At 42.1% G+C, this 20,595-nt stretch overlaps 1 protein-coding gene across 1 annotated transcript in view; it reads left to right on the forward strand.

Annotated features, from left to right (window-relative positions):
• The window catches only part of FDXR (ferredoxin reductase), a 36,721-nt gene that overhangs the window by 5,724 nt on the left and 10,402 nt on the right, over window positions 1-20,595 (forward strand). Inside the window, exons 2-9 of the mRNA XM_029283980.1 lie at window positions 639-736; window positions 6,870-6,965; window positions 7,934-8,056; window positions 10,994-11,107; window positions 12,408-12,509; window positions 13,565-13,672; window positions 14,875-14,959; window positions 18,577-18,776. Of these exons, the coding sequence (XP_029139813.1) occupies window positions 639-736; window positions 6,870-6,965; window positions 7,934-8,056; window positions 10,994-11,107; window positions 12,408-12,509; window positions 13,565-13,672; window positions 14,875-14,959; window positions 18,577-18,776 (926 nt within the window). The remainder of the gene's footprint in view (window positions 1-638; window positions 737-6,869; window positions 6,966-7,933; window positions 8,057-10,993; window positions 11,108-12,407; window positions 12,510-13,564; window positions 13,673-14,874; window positions 14,960-18,576; window positions 18,777-20,595) is intronic.

Consider the following 20,595-nt stretch of genomic DNA (forward strand, 5'->3'; position numbering starts at 1 on the left):
CAGAGCCAGAAAATGAACAATAGAAGTATTTGTAAGATTCTTTTTTTAGCAACATACTTGGACATTTCTTTGCATGTTATAGTAAAAAAAAAGTCAATAAATGTCAAGGTTGTTGCACTGGAAAAAAAGGCTGTCATGTCTAGACCTTCACATCTCTGATTAACTCAATGATTTCTGGCCTCTGGATTTTTATTTTTATTTTGCTATAATGATTAGTAGGCCGGGGGATTCTTCCGTGGGCCCCCACGGCCCAATCTGGGCTCCAGAGGCCTTTTCCAGGCCACTGCCCCATTTTACGACCTTTCTTGCCACAGAGGCTAAGTAAATCACTGCTGTTGTTAAGTTAGTAACAGTGTTGTTGTTAAGTGAATCTGGCTCCATTGACTTTTTTTGTCAGAAGGTCACAAAAGATTGTGCAACGAGGTCAGCGCAACCATCATAAATATGAAGTAAATTGCCAAGGTTCCAAATTTTGATTATGTGACTGTGGGGATGCTGCAATGGTCATGTAAGTGTGAAAAATGGTCATATGTCACTTTTTTTCAGTGCTGTTGTAACTTCAAACGGTCACTAAACAAAATGTAAGTCAAGGACTACCTGTATGTGATTTCTTCTTTTTCTTGCAAATCTGTTCTCAGGTATCAAGCGGCTTCTTTCCACAGCTGAGTTCAGACCTCGAATATGTATTGTAGGCAGTGGACCAGCTGGATTCTACACAGCACAGCATCTCCTGAAGGTAATGGGCACATTTATAAGGACAAACACCTGGGTTCTTATCTGCCTGCTAGTTTAGAGCCATTGAGAGCCTGCAATTAGTTTTGGAAGACAAAGTTTCCTTAATGTAGGTCTAAGCAAGTTTTGACTTCCATCGCTCCTGTCATTATGGAAGTGCAAAGAATTCTCAGAGATACAATCCACATTCGCTGTTTAAGTCTTTTTGTGTGCTTTAATAGGATTTAGACATGACTGGAGATTCTTGAATTATGCCACAATCAGTCATTGGCATTAAAAAAACTGGTTCCAAGGCTGAATATTAATAGTAACCTCTTATATAAATTTGGATGCCTCCCACCCAAAAAAAAGCCTTCAAGACTTGGTTCATCCCCGGGCATTGGGCCAAGGTATTGGATGAGCCCATCTTGCAATGGTTTGGGAACATAAAATATTATTATGCTTTGGTTCAGCTGCATTTATTGTTTTTACTCGTGTTGGTTCTTTTTTTGTTCTCTTAAAGTAAACCTTTTGCAAGTTGCCCAGAATGGCAACTGTGAGTTGGGTGGCCACAGAAACATCTTGAATCAATCAATCAATCAATCAACCAATCAATCAACCAACCAACCAACCAACCAACCAACCAATCAATCAATCAATCAATCAATCTCTATTTCCAGGAACCAGAGTGCCCCAGAGAGGTAGGGTTTGATAAAGGAAATGAAAACAAAATAGTTTCTCTTGATGATCAACATTAATATGGCAGATTTTCAGGGAATATTAGAGCTGTACACTAGAATGGGAAATTGAAAAAAGACACCCCCCCCCCCAAAAGAGCAGCAAAGCACTTCTGCATTGCAGCCATTTTAAATTTGGGTGCCAGCATAAAGGATCCTGGTGAGAATAGAATGCCTTTGCACCCTGCTCCTATCTGTCCTTGGATCTCCCTGTTTTTATCCCAGAAGAAGCATAGTTTGTGTGCACATCCTTTTAAAATGAAGAACAAACAGATCCCTCCTTATTAATCAGCAAAAGTCCAGTAAGGGCTAACAGAAATAACAACTTTAATATTATGTCTCTGTTTCCATTTAAGCAGATTCCCTCTGATCCCTCTCTTCAAATAATCAAAATCCAATTCCAATTCTTTTTTAAATTTTATTAATTTATTTGTATTCCACCTTTGTATTCCACCTTTGCCATGTATTCCAAGCAGCTGTCCAGAGTACATTTGGGTGACCTCTCCTTCATCTGGAGGGTTTTGGCAGTCTGGATCCAATAGCCTTTGATTTACAGGATATCATTTCATCATTCCTCACTGAAAGTGATTTCATAACTTTATTTTGTTCAATATCCCACCAACCTTTCAAAACAATGTTTTCCCAGGCAGGCTTATAGTGGTCTAAAATGACAATTTTTAAAAAAAACTAAAACAATGTTTTAAGTTTGCAACATACAATAGATTTAAAAGCTGAATTGAATTGGGTTGGCATCCTTTGAGATTTTTAATAAAGGGGCCCCATCCAGGGTTTTCTTTGAGAGGTGGTAGTGGTACATTTTATGATTAAGCTCAATTATGGCCATAATCCACGGGCTACCTGTATAAAGAAATGTGCAGGTCACGCCCTTCAGATTTGTGTGATGGCAGAGGTCCAAGTTTCAGGAGAGGAGAGGAGAGGAGAGAGGGGAGGGAAGGGAAGGGAAGGAGAGGAGAGGAGAGGAGAGTTGGAAGGAACCTTGGAGGTCTTCTAGTCCAACCCTCTGCTCAGGCAGGAAATCCTATACACAGGTGGCACGCAGAGCCCTCTCTGTGCGCATGTGCACCGTTGCCCCAGTCCTAGGCCTTCAGCTGGGTTTTATAAAACCTTTTCGCTTTAGGCCATGTGCAAAAAAAAAAGGTTCAGTCAATCAATTTCAACTTCTCGCGGGGAAAAAAAAAGATCTCGCAAAGTTGGAATTGATTAATTGAACTTTTTAGTCCCACCCAGTCTGCTGTTACCACCGCAGCCACGCCCACCCAATGGGCCACACCCACCCAATGGGCCACGCCTACCTGCACCTGACGATACATAAGTGGGTTTGGGGTTGCAGTTTGGGCACTCGGTCTCTAAAAGGTTCACCATCACTGCCCTATACCATTTCAGACAAATGGCTGTCCAGTCTCTTCGTAAAAACTTCCATTGTTGGAGCATTCACAACTCCTGGAGGCAGGTTGTTCCACTGATTAATTGTTCTAACTTCTGAGTTCTAGGTTGCTTCTCTCCTTCTCTCCCTCTTCTTTATGGCAACCCCTGATATGTTGCAAAAGAACACACAGAATTTCAAGACTTAATTCTGGATGGGAAGTCTATGTTCCATCCCATGAGACTGCAGGGATTGAAAGAAAAGGATGATGACATAGCCAGTGTCAAAACCAGCCAATAGAGATCTAGAGCCAAAGGCTTAGACAAGTTGCGCCATGGATCTGAAGCCAAGAAGCACTGCTTAATAGAGAAGATTAGAAGAATAGTAGAGATCTAAGTTAAGTTTGATGTATCCAAGAAAGCAGTTCAGTCACAGGTTCTGACACAGGTGAGGTTGGAAGACAGGTTAAAATGTATATTGTCCCCAGCCTGATTATGTTTTATAAAGTTTCCAAAAGTTTACTGCCATGCCCACTTCCCACCTCAGCTAGCGCTCTTCATAATTCTGATGCTTAGGAAAGCCTGATTCTGCAGTGTGCCAGTCCTTCTACCCTTCAAAGTACTCAACTGCCAAGATGCTGCTTGGGATTCAGAGGCTACAGATCAAAGACTGGATCTGCAAAATCTGAAGGTGTTGAAAGGAGTCGATATCTTGCTTCCTCCATGTGGGCTCTTGGGCCAGTGACTGGGCAAGATAGAACTTATGGCTCTAGTGCAGGGGTCTTCAAACTTGGCCCTTTTATGACTTGTGGACTTCATTTCCCAGAATTCCTCAATCAGGCACGCTGGCTGAGAAATTCTGGGAGTGGAAGTCCACAAGTCATAAAAGGGCCAAGTTTGAAGACCCCTGCTCTAGTGCATTTGGAGAGAGCCAGATTGTGGAAAAAGGACTGAAAGAGAAAAGGAAGGAAGAAGCCGATGTCTGATATGTGCAGCATGTAAACATTTGTTTCGATAATGGTGAGGAACAATTTGGTCTGCTTTCAGGGAGTAAAATATCTTGGGAATTATAATTAATATAGCAGAGAGTAACAGGCTAGGAAAAGCCGCTTTAATAGAATTTCCCTCAAGAATGACAATTCTGTGAAAAGTTAATATTAATGAAAGTTGTATCATTGGCAGGAAAACATTTTTCTCCTTATATTTTACCAAAGGATGTGGTGTTGTTAAATTAGGATCTCTCTCTTCTTCTCTTCTCTTTTCTTCTCTTCTCTTTTTGAATTTCAAAGCTCGACCTTGGTTCTAGCAGGGAAGATGGTATTGCTGTTGCTGATTGTAGAGAGCCATGACAGATAATCCTGAAAGAAACAGGCTGATACTAGGGAAGGAAATGGATGTTGTGGCTCTTCTCCAGCTTTCAAGGACATTGTGTTCTTTGCTCAGGAAAAAAAAAACCTGCAACATTCTTTTTTTCTTCTTATTGTTAGTTTGTCATCCCTTTGTAGAGCATTTACAAAGTTCTCTGCATGCACAACCATACATGACTTAAAATATGAATATCTGATGGAGTGCTGAACTCTTATGCATCTGCCCATCAATTAAAGATTCAATGGACAAGCTCCCTTGAGACTAGTACATCTGCCAGTGAGGGGCTCTGCTCAGCCAAAGAGAGACTACAAGCTCATTTCCATCTCCCTGGCTGTGGAATTTCCTTCAGCCGGCCCTGAGCTTTATCAGCTTTCAATGCCAACAAATATCCCTTCATCCCTGTCCAGGCTGAAGTTGCTGAGCCATCTATTCAATCAATCTGTTCCAATTTATCATAAATGGCTTTTTAATGGTTCTCTGCTTCTCTGGGGATGTGCCTTTAATGAGGAAAGAAGACAAAATATGTTACAAATGTAAACAATGAAGGCCTACCCTGGTGTTTGAAATCATCTTCCCCCACATGTTTGTTCAAGAAGGATCTGGAGGCCTCATGTTTTATGGTGCATCTTTCAAAGATGTAATGATTCAAAATAGACCTGAGTATATCTGCATTCAAAAGGTCACATTTTGAAAACTGAACAAATCTATTCATAATAGAAAAAAGCTAACTATTTTAAATGCTAAAGGTTAACTTCCACTAAAGTAACACAGAACAAACATAGAAAAAAGAAAGAGAAGCCAAACCTTAGGCACATACAAGTAAAAACAATCATAATAAAAGAAATAATACTAATGAACCCCCTCCCCATTACCACACCCCAACTTCCAGCTAAATGAGTATAAGCTTGCCTTTCCTCTCCATAGTTGTCTATGGAGGGAGAATAATGATAAAAGCTGTATTTTCGCAGTTTTTTTTTTTTTTTACAAAAAATAGCTACATATTGTCCATCCTGTACAAACTTCAGATCTTATTGCTGGATTTGCTGGATCCAGACAAATAAACATTGTTTTGTGTTTTTATCTGTCTGTCTGTCTGTCTGTCTGTCTGTCTCTCTCTCTCTCTCTCTCTCTCTCTCTCTCTCTCTCTCACACACACACACACACACACACAAACACACACATGTTATATGACAGCTAGTTTGGTGTAGGGGTTAAGTCAACAGGCTAGAAATCAGGAGACGTTGAGTTCTACTCTTGTCTTAGGCAGTGGGTGACTGTTTTTCAGACCTAGGAAGCAGGCAAACCACTTCTGAAATCTCGCCAAGAATAGGGCAAAGACCAGTCCAAGCAGTTTCCAGGGTTCGAGGCTGACTCAAAGGCATGAAAAAAAAGGTATATGGATAACCAATATAGTTTAAGCATAGCTGGATACTGACAGTACAAAAATTTTCTTTGGTCAGCTTTTTGCTGCAGAAGGCCTGCCTGTCTTCTGAATAGTCGCTCGATCCCTAGCTCGTGCCCACCCAGCAATTCGAAAGCATGCAATGTTGCGAGTAGATCAATGGGTACCACTTTGGTGGGGAAAAACCTAGCTGCATTTGTGTGTGCAGAGAGTGGAAGCCAGTGCTGGACCTGGCCAGACATGAGGCATCATGACACGAGGCAAGATGAGGTGAGACTGATGGAGGAGCCTGGAAGAGCCAGCAACCTGAGTGCCACTAGTTAATTGGTGTAAGCTAGGTTGCCCCCCCCCCCAGTGCATCAAGGATAGACATGCAAGTTCCAAACGGAACGAACTAGCAATCTAGGTTGTCAGGAATGCATTGTGTCTGACATTGTATGCCATGTGCTAAATAAATAAATGCTACCCACTAGCAGGAAGTTCAGCAATTACTCTTTTTATGCTCTGCATCTTCTTGAGGGCTCCATTGCTCTACAATTGTGGCTGCCACAGATGTATTGATTTAATATATGTGCATGAGCGATTTTTATTCATTTATTTGAAGTATATTTATACAACTTTTCTGTATATTTTCTAAAACTAGACAGAGAGAGCCAGGCGAAGGGAAAGTAGAGGCTAATATTGAATATTCTTGCTTTGACAGTTACATTTTTTTCTAAAAGCTGGATCCAGAAATTGAGAATCTGTAAGCCTCAAATAATTTCTCTTTGTCTTTTAATGTAAGAAATATCTCTTGGTTTCAGCAGAAAAGTTAGATTTGAGATAATCCTTGACTGTGATAAAAGAGCATAATATTCAGGAAAGTGTTAAGTGTAAAAAATATATTGATTTCCAACACAGGTTTCTGCTTTGATAGGGCATCAAATTCAGTGATTGTGTGGGTTCTGTGAATGCTAAACTTGTGGAGAATTTGCTGTGTGGAGAGGATGGTAGAGAGCAGGGGTCTTCAAACGTGGCCCTTTTATGACTTGTGGACTTCAACTCCCAGAATTCCTCAGCCAGCGTGCCTGATGTGGAGATACCTTCCAGTCCATTTGTGAATATATGCAGCTGTGGCAAAATGATAGTCCTGCATTCCCTTTTCAATTGTTTGAAACTTGGAGAGTTAGATTTAAAGGAGGGTTTCATTGCTGTTAAATGACCCAATGCAACACACTCTTTTTATTTTTCCTTAAATGCATTATAATGATTTGGGGTGTCTTCTCCAGCATCACAAACAGACTCAGGTGGATATTTATGAGAAGTTGCCAGTTCCATTTGGCTTGGTTCGTTTTGGAGTGGCTCCTGATCACCCAGAAGTCAAGGTTGGTACTAACTTTCTTTCCGGTATTAGCAGTCATAAAAGGGATCTACTAAAGTGGAGGCAGGAGAGGAGCTCCTGAAATTATTTCCTTTCTTCTTCTCGCCACCTTCTTTTCATTCCATTTTTGTCTTGCCGTTTGATCTGCATATAACCTTTAGAAAATATGAGAGATCTTGTGGGGGATAACAGCATACTATTTAAGCAAGATTTGGAAATATGTACTACGTACTAGCATTCAGAAGAGGTGTTTTATGATGCACAGTACTATGAAAGAAACGCTCTCTGAATTGTGAAAGCAGACGTGCCTTTTGCACACTTTGTGCAGCTGCTTCCAAAGCTGTCTTTCTTTTCTCTCAGTACCGTATACTTGTGTGCCTACAGCCACTTTGCTTCATGGGTGGCCTCAACAGAAGCTTACACAGACCTCAAGGAACGCTTTTGGAAGACGCCAAAAGAGTCTTCCAAAAGACACGGCTGCTTTAACAGTTTGAAAAGAGGAACTTTATTTGCCTTAACACTTTTTTTTGCAAAGCACCTCTTTTGAACACAGCCCTAATATTTCATGGCATTCTGTGGGTGGTTTTTTTTTAATGCCTGATGTCTTGCTTTTGTCAGATGGAATGGACCAGTAATTAAGATCACTTGAGTTTGGACAGGTAAACCTGATGATAATGCACGGTGTTTTCCCGTAAGCAAGATATAACCTTGTCTACAACTAGAATGTCCACTGCTGGCAATAGGGCATATTACCTTCTTCCTGTGACTGTATCTGGAAGAAAAATGTGCTGTTTTAATGGAGCTGACTGGCCTGGTGCCAGCCTGAATCGCAAAGTGAGATGCTGCTCGAGATGCTGCAAAGTCATCAAACCTGGCCTCGTTCTTTTTGCTGTAGCCTCCTGCTTGGGCGCTTAGCCGCTGGGGACAAGGAGATGGCTTTCAGATGGAACCTCTCTTGACCTCTCTCCCCAGAATGTGATCAACACATTTACCCAGACAGCCCACTCTGACCGCTGCTCTTTTTCTGGGAATGTGACTGTGGGGAGGGATGTAACGGTGGAGGAGCTGCAGAAGGCCTATCACGCAGTGGTCCTGGTAAGTGTGTTCTTGTCTGTGATTTTAATAGGCTCAAGAGGAGGAATAGCATTTGTGAGGACAGGAAGGTATGTCAGGAGTGATACATCAGAGCATATGTTGTTTTTCATTATATAGTAGTCCTCAACTTGCAACCATTTGGTTGTAAGTCTACAAAAATAAAATAGCTGCTTCTCTTAATTCATGTACTGTAGGTGAACAAATGCAAATGGCCAATGGCAAAGCCCCCAACTGGGTTTTAGTAGGATGCTAGGAACATTCTTGAAGTTCTGCTAAATTCTGCTAAGGCACCAGGACCATGGCACTAGGGTAGCCATGATGATCCTCCAGTAGTGTCTGGGATTTGCTCCAGAGAAGCCACGCCCACCCCATTGCCGGCAATGGCAAAACAGTGCCGATAACGTCACACGACGTGACATCGCGAGTTTGACAATTAAATGAATGTGTTTGGCAGAAAGATGACCTTGTTTGTCTGAGACACAAGACTGATCATACTGTCATAGACTAAAAGACCAATTTTTAAAGCATATTTCATACCATTTACAACTTGCAACCATTTGGTTAATGACTGTTCAAAGTTACGACACTAAAAGAAGTGACTTATGACCGTTTTTCACACTTACAGCCCTTGTAGTATCTCCATGGTCACCTGATCAAAATTAAGACGCTTAGCAACTGGCATGTATTTATGACGGTTGCCGTGTCCCAGAGTCATGTGATCACCTTTTGCGACCTTCTGTCAAGCAAAGTCAATGAGGAAGCCAGGTTCACTTAGCAGCCGCGTTACTAACTCAACTGCAGTGATTCACTTAATAACTGTGGCAAAAAGGTCATAAAACTCAGTTAACGACTGTCTCGCTTAGCAATGGAAATCTTGGGCTCAATTGTAGACATAGGTTGAGGACTACCTCTATTCCAGGAACAGCTGGAATATATTTCTGTCCACATATTGGGGCCACTATCATAGATAGTACAAGAAATCAGTTGTATTAGGTTTAGCTTATTATACTTTGCTCATGGTTTTCGGGTTTTTTTCTTTTCTGCCACCCATTAGGATTAGGCACGTTAGCAATGTTGTTAAATAAATACATACACCAGCATTGTAAAATCCTGGACCATCTTCCCATGACATGTTGGACTGAGGTATTCACAACTCTCCTTTGAATTCTGATGTTTGGATTTGGCTGAAATATGCCCACTAAGCCTGGTTCACATATCCTGCTAAGCCAGTGTTTCTCAACCTTGACAATTTTAAGGCATGTGGACTTCAACTCCCAGAATTCCTCAGCCAGCAATGCTGGCTGTGGAATTCTGGGAGTTGAAGTCCACATGCCTTAAAATTGTCAAGGTTGAGAAACACTGTGCTAAGCTGTGAGGTGTTTAATTTTATTTAGGCTTGGGTTGCTTTGCCCTTGAATTGTTGGCTGAGCTCACAGATTTTGCCTAAATGTAATTTTTTTCACTAATGTTTCTTCACCAAATCATAAGGGATATGTTCGCATATGTTGCTAAATCATTAACAGAAGGATTCATACATTACTCTGTACAACAACCAAATCTCATCGGGGCTTAGTATGAGATATGAATGCAGCAATGGACCATGGCTTGTTTCAGTCAAAGCTTGTTTGAACAAATCCTTGTGACATGACATAAAGACACAAGTCCCGATAAACAAACTACAATTGCTGAAGTTGTACATTATACTGAGGCAGATCTAACCCTTTGCACCGAGGCTTATACAAGCAGTTTTCTCTTAATAAAACTGCGTGAGCCAAGCGGCTGCGCGTGTGCAGCCTGTGCAGAGGCAGGTAGAGACGGCTTTCAGAGCAGCCTTGTGAAACAAAAGATGTGGCTGCTTTAATAATTCAAAGACAGGTGTGTCCTTCTTGTGAAGAAGTTGCAAAGTGCCTCCTCTGGAGGCTTAGCAGAGATGCACAATTTTGCAATATGAAAATGAAATCCCTGGCATAATCCCTATATAGCAGGTTCTAATGACCCTCTGCTGTAACTTGCCGTTTCAAAGGCGTAAGGTTTTTTGAAAAAAAAAAAGTTCTATCTCTGTATTTCATCTACTGTACATCTTACATAATACATCCAGAGTCCCTCGTGACTGAAAATACCTCCTGTGATATGAGCAATTAAATGATTAAACAAGGGAAAGGGAAGGGGGGAAAGCTTAGTAGATGCCAGGACTCTGATCTGCATCAGGAGAGTTTTACACCTTTCCAGAAGGGCAGCCAACTGCAAAAGGCGATGGAGTTCCTGCATTCTGTAGCTGCAAATCAATATGGCTTGTTCCTCTCCTGAAAAAAACTATTCAAGATGTAGGACGTGGGACCAGCAAGTTGTTAATAGCATGAATGAGCCCACCGTCTACCTTTGTTGCTATTGCCTTTATTGCATCCCCCCCCCCCAAAAAAGCCCCATAAGCCTGGGCTTATGGTTTCCCACCTTTGCTGTGGCCAAAGAGGCAGGCCTAGCTACTTGCTCCCCACTCTGCTTCCTGCAATATAGAGGCCTCCCTCCTGAACCCCGCCAAAAATTGTCCAGTTCATTGTCTTATACCACCTTGGCTCAGCCTTGTCAATCAAAAAGCCAAGAACAGTGAACAGTATTATAACTCCTCTACCCATTTGCTTCAGAGAGCAGTATCTGTAATAACATAACCAACGTAATAGTGGCATATAAAAATCTCTGAGAGTTTTGCAATCAGCAGACTGACCTTGAATTGAGGGACATAATAAATGGCCTTTCAGTGCTCTGGCAACACTCACGGGGATTTTCAACTATAAAGGAAACCATTCCTGACCTTTCATTCTGCCACAGTTATTTATTCATCGGAGGGGGGGAGGAAGAAGCTGCCTCAGAAAATAGGCCATATAATATGTATTTGAGCCACTGATTTGCTTGCTGTAAAGCTTATTTCCCTTCTCGCAGTGTTATGGCGCTGAGGACAATCGGACCCTTGGAATTCCTGGGGAGGACCTTGACGGCGTCTACACGGCGAGAGCCTTTGTAGGATGGTACAATGGCTTGCCGGAGAACAGAAATGTAAGAATTTTAATGTCGCCCTTCTTTCACCTCTCCAAGGTTGCCACCTGCTCAGGCATCCAAGGGAGAGACCTGCAGTTGGAAAAGAACACATAGATACCAAATTAAATTCAGAATGGTTTACAACTGTGAACCTATTTGCAGATCTTCAGGAAGATTTCAGGAAATTTTCAAGAAGAGCCTAGACCAGGGATAGGCAACTTTGGCTCTTTTATGACTCGTGGACTTCAACTCCCAGGATTCCTGAGCCAGCATGGCTCAGCTTGGAAACCTCTCCCTTTCCCCTCAGCATGGCTGGCTCAGGAATTCTGGGAGTTGAAGTCCACGAGTCATAAATGAGCCAAGGTTGCCTATCCCTGACCTAGACAATCACCTGTCTGAGATAGTATAGGTTCTCCTGCTTGAGCAGGGGACTGGACTAGAAGACCTCCAAGGTCCCTTCTATTCTATTCTATTCTATTCTATTCTATTCTATTCTCCCTCTCTTTCATGTGCCATGAGAAGGCTAGAAGAGAAGCTCTGGGGCTTGAGAAAAAAAGAAAAATAAAGATGCATGGAGGAGTGTTTGCCATCAAGTGTGGAACATGGGAACTGCAGCTTTTGTGATGGACATGATTATGTTCCCTCCACTTTTGCTAAGCAACTTCATTTGTGAATAGTTGTCATTGTAAAATAGAAGCTGCTTAGCAGTTTTGGCTCTTCGGTGCTCTTCAAATTAGTAGTATTGGCATAAACTCAGAAATTACTGGGAAAGGGTATTTCCTTATTAAATAGGGCATCCCACATACTTTTCCCTATGAAGAAGTGATAAATATGAAGGGAAAATAGCCTTGCTCTTGTAACTTTTCCTTGTCTTACAACAGTCTTTCCCTGCAAGAAGTCTTTTGAAAGTAGACATGTTTTCCTGTGTGTTCTGTGTGATTGGACAGAATCTGTATCATTGTGCATCTTAAAGGCTATGGAAGAGCTTTCAGAGTCTCAAGCTGGTCCTAACATTATAAGGAAGAAATTCTGGTGGCTGACTGCCTTGGATGAAAGACTGGGAATGAAGCCAGGCTAGCATGAGTTGAAGGCTAACTGCAGGGGTCTCCAACCCCCGGTCCGTGGACCAGTACCGGGCTGCGGCATGCCAGCAACCGGTCCGCACAAACAAGCAAAGCCCCATCCGAGGGATGCAGGCAGCACACAAAACCACACACCCTCCGATCCGCAGAAAAACCTCTCTCCACGGAACCGGTCCCCGGTGCCCAAAAGGTTGGGGACCTCTGGCTTACTGTGAAACACCTCTTTGTTGTTCTAGCTGAAACCAGATTTGAACAGTGAGACGGCGGTCATCCTAGGTCATGGGAATGTGGCGTTGGACGTTGCACGGATTCTCCTGTCACCTCTTGAAATTCTTCGGGTAAGTTGAAACGAGCCCTAGCTCGTTTGATCACGCTGGGGAACCAAACAGTGAGGTCTGCTATCGACCTGCCAGAAAATACCCTTTCAGATAATGAAGGCTGTGGGCAGGATCCCTGATTCAAAAAACCTAGCTGACTGCAGCCATCCTGGAGTCTTGCATTTCAGGTGAACACTTGTCTGTTTTATTGGAGGGGACAAGGGTACATCCTGCATCTGCTGCTGCAGGAATGGGGTTGCTGCATGTGAAGCGTTCTTCCAAAGTCCTCCAGGAGAAGGCTTCCGGTTTGCTTTGTGTTCTGCTGCCTTCCTTACTTTGGGGGCATGACCCTTTCCTCCTTCCCTGCTTCTCAATAACCTTCCCCAATTCTCCCTTTTGCCTTAAGGTAGTGGGGCAGTTTTTGCTTCTCTTTCTCCTTCTGGAGCAGTGAATAGGTTTTGGCTTTAGGAAGTGCCACCATGAACTCCCAAGATATTCTTATACCTTCAAGTAGAGGGGGGCAAAACTGCATACCTAAGGCCAGATTGATCCTCCAGCTTTGTCTATTTCTTCCCAGATGTGCTTTTCCTTAGGCTTTGGAGGCAGAAAACACACGAAAGCTATTGCCTTGAAGTTTTGGAAGTATCTCTTTACTGAGACTTAAAATGTGGGTTTTAAGTCTGCTTTTTGTACGTTGCTAGCTGCTTGAATTCTTTTTTTAGAAAGGAAAATGAGATTAAAATATTGGTAATCAGTGCATCGGGGTTCAATGTGCTGTTATTTGTGTGTTTTCATGCCTTTTTTTCTCACATTAATAATTCCCATCAGTGTTGCCTCTCCCCCTTCCTGCTCTCCTCTTCTCAGCCTTTTCCCTTTCCATCACAGTGTTGATGTGTTGTCAGCAGACGCAGCATTGTGAAAAATGGCCCAAAATGATGCATGCTGTCCTACCAAACTGCTCCATTACTATGGCATTAACCCGAGAGAAGGTCTTTGCATTGAATGCAATTTATTTGAACAGATGGCTGCTTGTTCCAGGTTGCCTGCCCTAATCCGTGTTCTTCCTTCCCCCTTAGAAAACCGACATCACTGAAGAGTCCTTCTCAGCCTTGGCCAGCAGTAAAGTCAAACGGGTGTATCTTATTGGCAGAAGGGGTCCCCTCCAGGTGGCTTTCACCATAAAGGTAAAAAAAAAAAGCGGAGGGAGGGCAGTTCTGTAACAGGTCTTGATCTCTAGCAAGGTTGTTTGTGCTACAAAGACAAGTTCACATGAAGACAGATATGTGTAAGAAGGCCACTGAAAAGCCCTCCCAACTTCGAAGCCTTGAGTGCAACCCTGAAGCCCTCCGCAAAACTGCCGTGACTGATACTGCAATTGACAATATAAACATTGTGAAATACTTAGGGAATAAGCATATGCATGTATGTCAGCCCAACAAGATAGACCAAACTAAGAATTAGATACAGTTCAGACCTACATTTATTGCTAACAGACTCTGCAAGTCTGAATGTGCTTCCCCCGTTTCCCCCCCCCTCCACTTTAACTTTGTGTGAACTAGGAAGAGGTTTTCTCATATTACTTTTTTGGCTGAGCTCAAGATCCTCTTATCAGACTGTGGCATTGATAGCTGCTCTCCCTCCTGTTACTCATAGTCATTCTCTATATCCTCTACAATGTATGACTATTCATTATTTTCACTTTAAAATTTTTTTTTTTTTATTATTAAATTCATATGCCGCCCATCTCACTGCCTAAAGCTACTCTTTTTGGTTCTTTTTCCTCTCACTTTGGGGGAGAGCAAGTGTAGAGTACCAGTCAAAAGGGCAAAAGAAGCGTCCACATTGTAGTCCCTGTTAAGATCAGTCACTGACTATGGTTTGGAAATTGAAGTAGCCCCATCATGTTGGATGCTCAAGCAGGAAATGAATGTACTGCTCTGAATCTAATGAAACTGCATCCGGTTCATGGTTCTGAAGGAGGAAAGGATGCCCAAGGTTCATCTCACGCTTGTTGATGTGATAGGAGTGCACTGTTCTTCTCAGGGTTGTTTCATGGCACCTTTGCATCAACTTACCTAATCAAAATCATGTGATACGCTTTCTATGAGTATCATCTTGATTAGCTTGTAAATGTCAGCTTTGCTTTTGAAGTTTTGGTTGCAGCTGCAAGGATTAAGCAGAGTTAGGAAAGCTTTAGATCCAGGCATGCTATAATTCTCAGGAAATTCTTTTTTTTACTCTCAATAATACCTGCCCAGGTGACAGTGCCTAGCCAGTTTTGGCTGATTTTTGAAAACGAAACCTATTACTGTCTCTATGTTTGAATGTCAGTCTTCCTACCGTCACCTACATTTTTGCCCTGTGTTTCTGTGTCTGAAACCTTCAGGAACTGCGGGAAATGATCAACCTACCCAGTGTTAGACCTTTCCTGGATCCTGCAGATTTCAGAGATCTTGGGGATGCCATTAAAGGTGAGAATCAGCCAGATACTTGTTGATAAAACTAGCATAAACTAACAGATGAATATCTGACATCAGCTAAATCTCCAGTCCTTGCTTAACAACAGCAATTGGAACCAGAATTTTCATTGCTAAGCAATGCAGTTGTAAAGTGTAACATCACATGACTGCATCACTTGTAGTGACAACAATCTCAACCGGCCCTGTTGCTGTTGTGAACTGAGGATTGTGGGTCATTAAGTGAGGACCTCCTCACAACTTCCTGCTGGCTTCCCACAAGCGAAGTCAATGGGAAAGCTGGCGGGAAGTTTCAAATCTTAGGTGGGTGCTGGGTGAGGGTAGATGTGCAGGCTGCCATCATGGCACTGGGTGAGACTGATGCCAGGTCAGTGAAGAACCTCATACACCATAGCCAGATTCCTCAAAAGAAAAAGCCACGTTGGTGCGAGCAATTTACAGGAGCAAGTTGCAACCTTTCCTTCTGATTTCCCTGTTGACTTTAGTTGTGGGAAGGCACTAGGGAAAGTTGCAACTGGCAATCACATGACTGTAGATACTACAACTGTCATAAATATGAGCCACTTGCCAAGCACGCAGATTGTGATCACAGGACCATGGGCTAGAACGTCAAAGACTCGTTGTAAGTACCACTCATTCAGTACCATCATAACTTTGGACAGTCCAAATTCTCTAAATGGGAATTTTAGTTCAAAAGCTAGGTGGGCTTTCCCCTTTTCTTCTACTGGGTTGTTCTCATCTAGATTGGTTTCACTAACATTTATCATATTTTTATTCACAATTCTTACATTGCTTGTAAAATGCCAGGAAGGACTGAAAGACAAATAATTGCAATAAATTAATTATGGGAACAAAAGTTTTAGGCTTCTATAACTGAGACTGGTATGATAGATGGCTTAGCCCAACACATCTGGAGCAGGCCAGGTTGGGGAACAGAAGTGACATATCATATCTAAAGAATCAGGTTGTTTATTAAAATAGAATTAGAAAGGCACAATGTTGACACTGAGCATTTTAAAAATTGTTGTGGCCAATTTTTAAAGCTAGGATTTTGATCAATTACAAAAAGTTAAGCTTTCTAGTTTGTACTTCTAACCTGACTTATCCCAGGGGTTTAAAGAATAGCCAGTGAGAGAGACACACTCAGGAAGAAAAGCAAACAGGGCATATAAACACTTTCAGTTGCGGAAATGGTCAAATAGACAGACAGAAAGGAGGAGATATTTCCTCTTGTCCAAGTGACTGGAAATTCATTCCATAGATTTGCATGGGAAGAAAATCTTCCTTGCTTAAAATTAAATGGTGAGGGGAATAAAAACTACTCACTACTCATTAAGACAGAGATATCTCCATTCACCCATCCGCCAGAACTGGGAAATTGTCTGGCAATCTCCTCAAAGTAATCTCCTGTCATACAATGTATGACTGTCTTTGGGCCCACCTTTATCACCCCAGAGGTATAGAATAAGGAGAAGCAAAACCCCAAAATACTGTGAAGGTGCAAAGAGAAGCTAGGTTCCATGAATGAAGCAATTTGGATTTGGATTATGTGAATTATGGTAGGTTTCTGTAGGCTTCCAGATGTTGCTGAACCACAAATCCCAGAATCCTTCTCCCCCATTTATTATGTAGTTGCTAGGTATACATTGGAGAGTAAAGGTGCTCCACTCTAATATGGTTCTGATTTTCTCTTAATATGGTTCTGATTTCCTCCTCGCCCATTTCTGTGCTTGAACATCAGCAGGAATCTTAGATGGGTCATCTAAATGACAATTACTAATGTCTTGAGGTAATTCAGTAGCCAGGGCCTTGAATAACTTGGATATTTTATAATGTAACAATTGGCCAAAATGATCCAGGCCAAATGAAAGCAATTGTGAATCATAATCATTAGGTATAATGATTGAAGCCAGACAGAAGCTCATTTTAAATCCCTGGAAAACTGAATCCAGTTGTCCCCTTCCTCAAATTCCATGTGAATTGTTATGAAGGGACAAATTTGTACAGCAGCCACCTTTTGAAATGGTTTAGTGCTCCGTGTTTTCAGTGAGCCAGATGCATCTCCTAGTTTTCTCTCATTTTCCATCAGAACATCTCTTTGTAATAATAATAAACGGCCACCTGTGCTGCCTGGTTGAATTGCAGTGTTTTGAACAAGCAGTGTGCTTTGTAACCCTGGGAGAGAGCTGGAACCCTTCCCTGGCTGAAGAAGCCCCATAAAAGGAGGGGTTTTTTGAGAGAAAGAAGCCCCATAAAAGGAGGGGTTTTTTGAGAGAAAAAAAGCAGAGAAGTATGTGGCAAAAGATGCAATTGAACAATGTAAATTAGAAGAAACTGTAGGTGGAATGTTTTTTTCAGGAAGGTTAGATAAATTCTGTGCTCAAATTTCTATTTCAACACTGAGCTGGCCTAAATTGCCTTTTTTCTTATATCAGTAGAGTTTGTGCTGATACGTTTTTTCTAATTTCAAAAACCAGGCTTCTTCTCTTTGTTTACATACTAAGGGAGGATCTTTTTGTGGACTCCCTGCTGGTAATAAATTGCCAGTTTACATGGCTTTGACTGAGAGAGGGTAATCTGGGATTTTTTTTTATCATACCACCTCAGTGGACTTTCATTCATGGTGACCACTCATTTTTGTATTCAGGACACATTCATTCAGCATGCATTTGCCTTCTTAAATAATTACTTCCTAATGAATCCAATTTTCATATTTGTCCTGATGCCCCTATTGCAAAATAGAGAATAATGAACTGATATACGTGGCCGTTTTCCTCCTTTCCACAACATACCACACATTAGCCCTACCTTTCTCGGTCGACAACACGGAATCTTCTGCAAATAAATGCACACATTCACATTGCCAGTCAAGCCAACTCTAACTTCACCACAAGCATTTCTTTTTAAACAAACAAAAAAAATTCATTAAGTTTCAACAATCAAAAAGTTAAAATACAAAATTGCAACACAAAAGGAAAAGTGGCGGGAAGAGGACAACAGGGAAAGTTTAAAAAGTGACATAAAAAAACACACCAAAAATAACATAAGAAAAGAAAGTGAGTGTGTGTGTGTGAGAGAGAGAGAGAATGAAAATCAGTGTCAGACCTGCCTCAGCTTGAACTTCTTAAGTAAGAAGGATCCTTAACTCCATTTGTTGAGAAAAGCAAAGTTTACTAAAAGTAATGTAAATTACAGTAATGCATCGCCAGAACTCACACGCCAAAATCCCGAAACCTAAATTTTCCCTCCCTTACTTGCCTCCCATCACTGCCCCCCATCTCCAATCAAATTCAGACAAGAGGTTTTTAGAATGGCCACTTCAGATGTAGGTTTGGTATGCAGCTGTGTTCCATTCCCAGCTGGTTTGACCTTGAAGCCCATCTCGCAGTGAAAATACGGTGAAGTTTCGTTTCCCCTCAAAGCATCCCCCTGCTTCCTATGAAGCCCCCCTTGAGTTCATGGCAGCTGATACTGAATGGTTGTGAAGCACAAGCATGAGGTGACAGCTGACAATCAGGTTTTTTTCCAGGTTATTCTTTTCAGCATCGCACAGGGGCAAACTCCGTCCCCTGGAAAAATCCCTTGTTTCCCAATACTTTTGTAACTTTCAGACCTCCCAAGACCAAAGAAGCGCCTGACTGAGCTGATGATCAAAACAGCTCTGGAAGAACCGCCAGAGGAGGTGGGTGGCCGCTGGGCTTCCGCATCCAAAGAGTGGAGATTGAAGTTTCAGCGCAGTCCGCTGGAAGTGTTGCCCACCATGGATGGAAAGAGAGCAAGAGCGATCCAGTTAGCTGTCAACAGGTTGGAAGTACGATCTCAAAGCTTTTCCTTTCTGGCCCTTCAACCCTCTTAACTCTCCCCCTGTCCTTAATTTATCCCTTTAAGGTTGGCAACAACCTCCCCACTTTTAGCAATAAGTTAAATATAGTTTTATTTTCCCACTCTGCTTAGAAGAATCAGGGTAACTGCCTGCTCTTTGCTTAAAAGGTAGGCTTTCAGTAAGCCACTATACGTGTCTCCAAGGATTCATGTTCTGTGTAGCACTGTGGAAAGAACTCTTGTTTGTTTTGTATTGATGCCTGTGATAGGAGGCTGTCCTGGTAAGAAAGCTGATTACCCAACCAACATCTAGGAGGAGAATTGGCTAAGAACTGATTTGCAGCTATTTTTTTGTTTGTTAGACTCCATAGCATCTTAAGGTGGGCTCCCATTCCATTCACACTTCCTCAAATGCTGTTTGAACCATGGGGATACCTGATCATGCAACTGATTTTTAGGATGGTCACTCTAACATTGTTCTTCTCCGTTTTCCTGTTCCTGGACTGTGCAGGCTGCAGGGGATGCTGTGAAAGCAGTTCCCACTGGAGAGATCGAGGAACTGAGGTCTGGCCTGGTTTTTAGCAGCATTGGATACAAAAGCCTTCCAATTGATCCCGCAGTACCCTTTGACAGCAAGCGAGGTGTTATTCCCAACAATTCAGGCAGAGTTCTTGGGGCACCAGGTTAGTAGAACTCGTGCTGTGCCCCATAGAACAAATTGGTGTGATAAAAGACAAATGGGGAATCAGACAGTTCAGCTCCAAGGCTGGACAATGAATGGTCAGCGTGAATTATTGGGATTCAGATTGCATATTATTATTATTTATTATTATTATTTAAATTTATATACCACCCTATCTCCCTTACGGGACTCAGGGCGGTGAACAGGCAATAATAAAAATCACAATAAATATTAAATAAAAAGCCTGCTCTAAAATACCCCATATAAAAACCCCTACCAAAACACAATCAAAACTACGCCAGGCCGCCTATGCTATCCACTAAAAAAACTACGCCAGGCCGCCTATGCTATCCACTAAAAAAAAAGAAGAAGAATTGAGCTTTTCCAGACCTCATCTTGTATTGGTGTTGAATGGATAGCGCAAGTATATCTTCTCCCTGGCATTAGCAGGAGACTTTGAATGAATGTACCACAAGAAGTCACTGCAGACTCGTGGCCATTGCTTGGATCTGTTCAAAACAAAGCATTGGATCTCAGTTGCCTGGTTGGGCATTATGTTTTTCAGGGCTCTATTGCAGTGGTTGGGTAAAAAGGGGACCCACAGGTGTTATCATCACAACTATGAACGACAGTTTTGACACAGCCCAGTCTGTTCTGGAAGATCTGCAGTCTGGTGCCTTGCAACTCTCCAGTGCCAAGGAAGGCTTTGATTTAGTGAGCCACATCCTTCAATCCCGAGGTATGTGACGTATTTTTGCAATTGCCTCTTAGTCTCCCATATACCCTGTTTTCCAATCTTTTTTTTACATATTTATTTCTTACCTTCAAAGATAAAATACAAAACAAAGAAAAAGAGAAAACAAACAAACAACAAAAACCATGTGTGTAGGGAAAAAACAGATATTGAATACATCATTGACAACTGCTGCCCTGCGCGACTCCCCCATCGCGCAGGTATGGCCCAATTCCATTCCAAGGGCCAGCCTCGATGAAGGGATCTGGAACCCAGAGAGGTGGCACTCAGCGACAGCACTGAGGGACCTAAGAAGACAAAGACTACGGGTCTTCTTAGAGGGGTGCTTTTCTAAATTTTTAGGGGGTTCGGGGTTGGCCCGAGAGGAACTAG

Source organism: Protobothrops mucrosquamatus, unplaced genomic scaffold (genome assembly GCF_001527695.2).
Source record: "Protobothrops mucrosquamatus isolate PMUCROS unplaced genomic scaffold, P.Mucros_1.0 scaffold305, whole genome shotgun sequence".
In the NCBI taxonomy this organism is placed as follows: Eukaryota; Metazoa; Chordata; class Lepidosauria; order Squamata; family Viperidae; genus Protobothrops; species Protobothrops mucrosquamatus.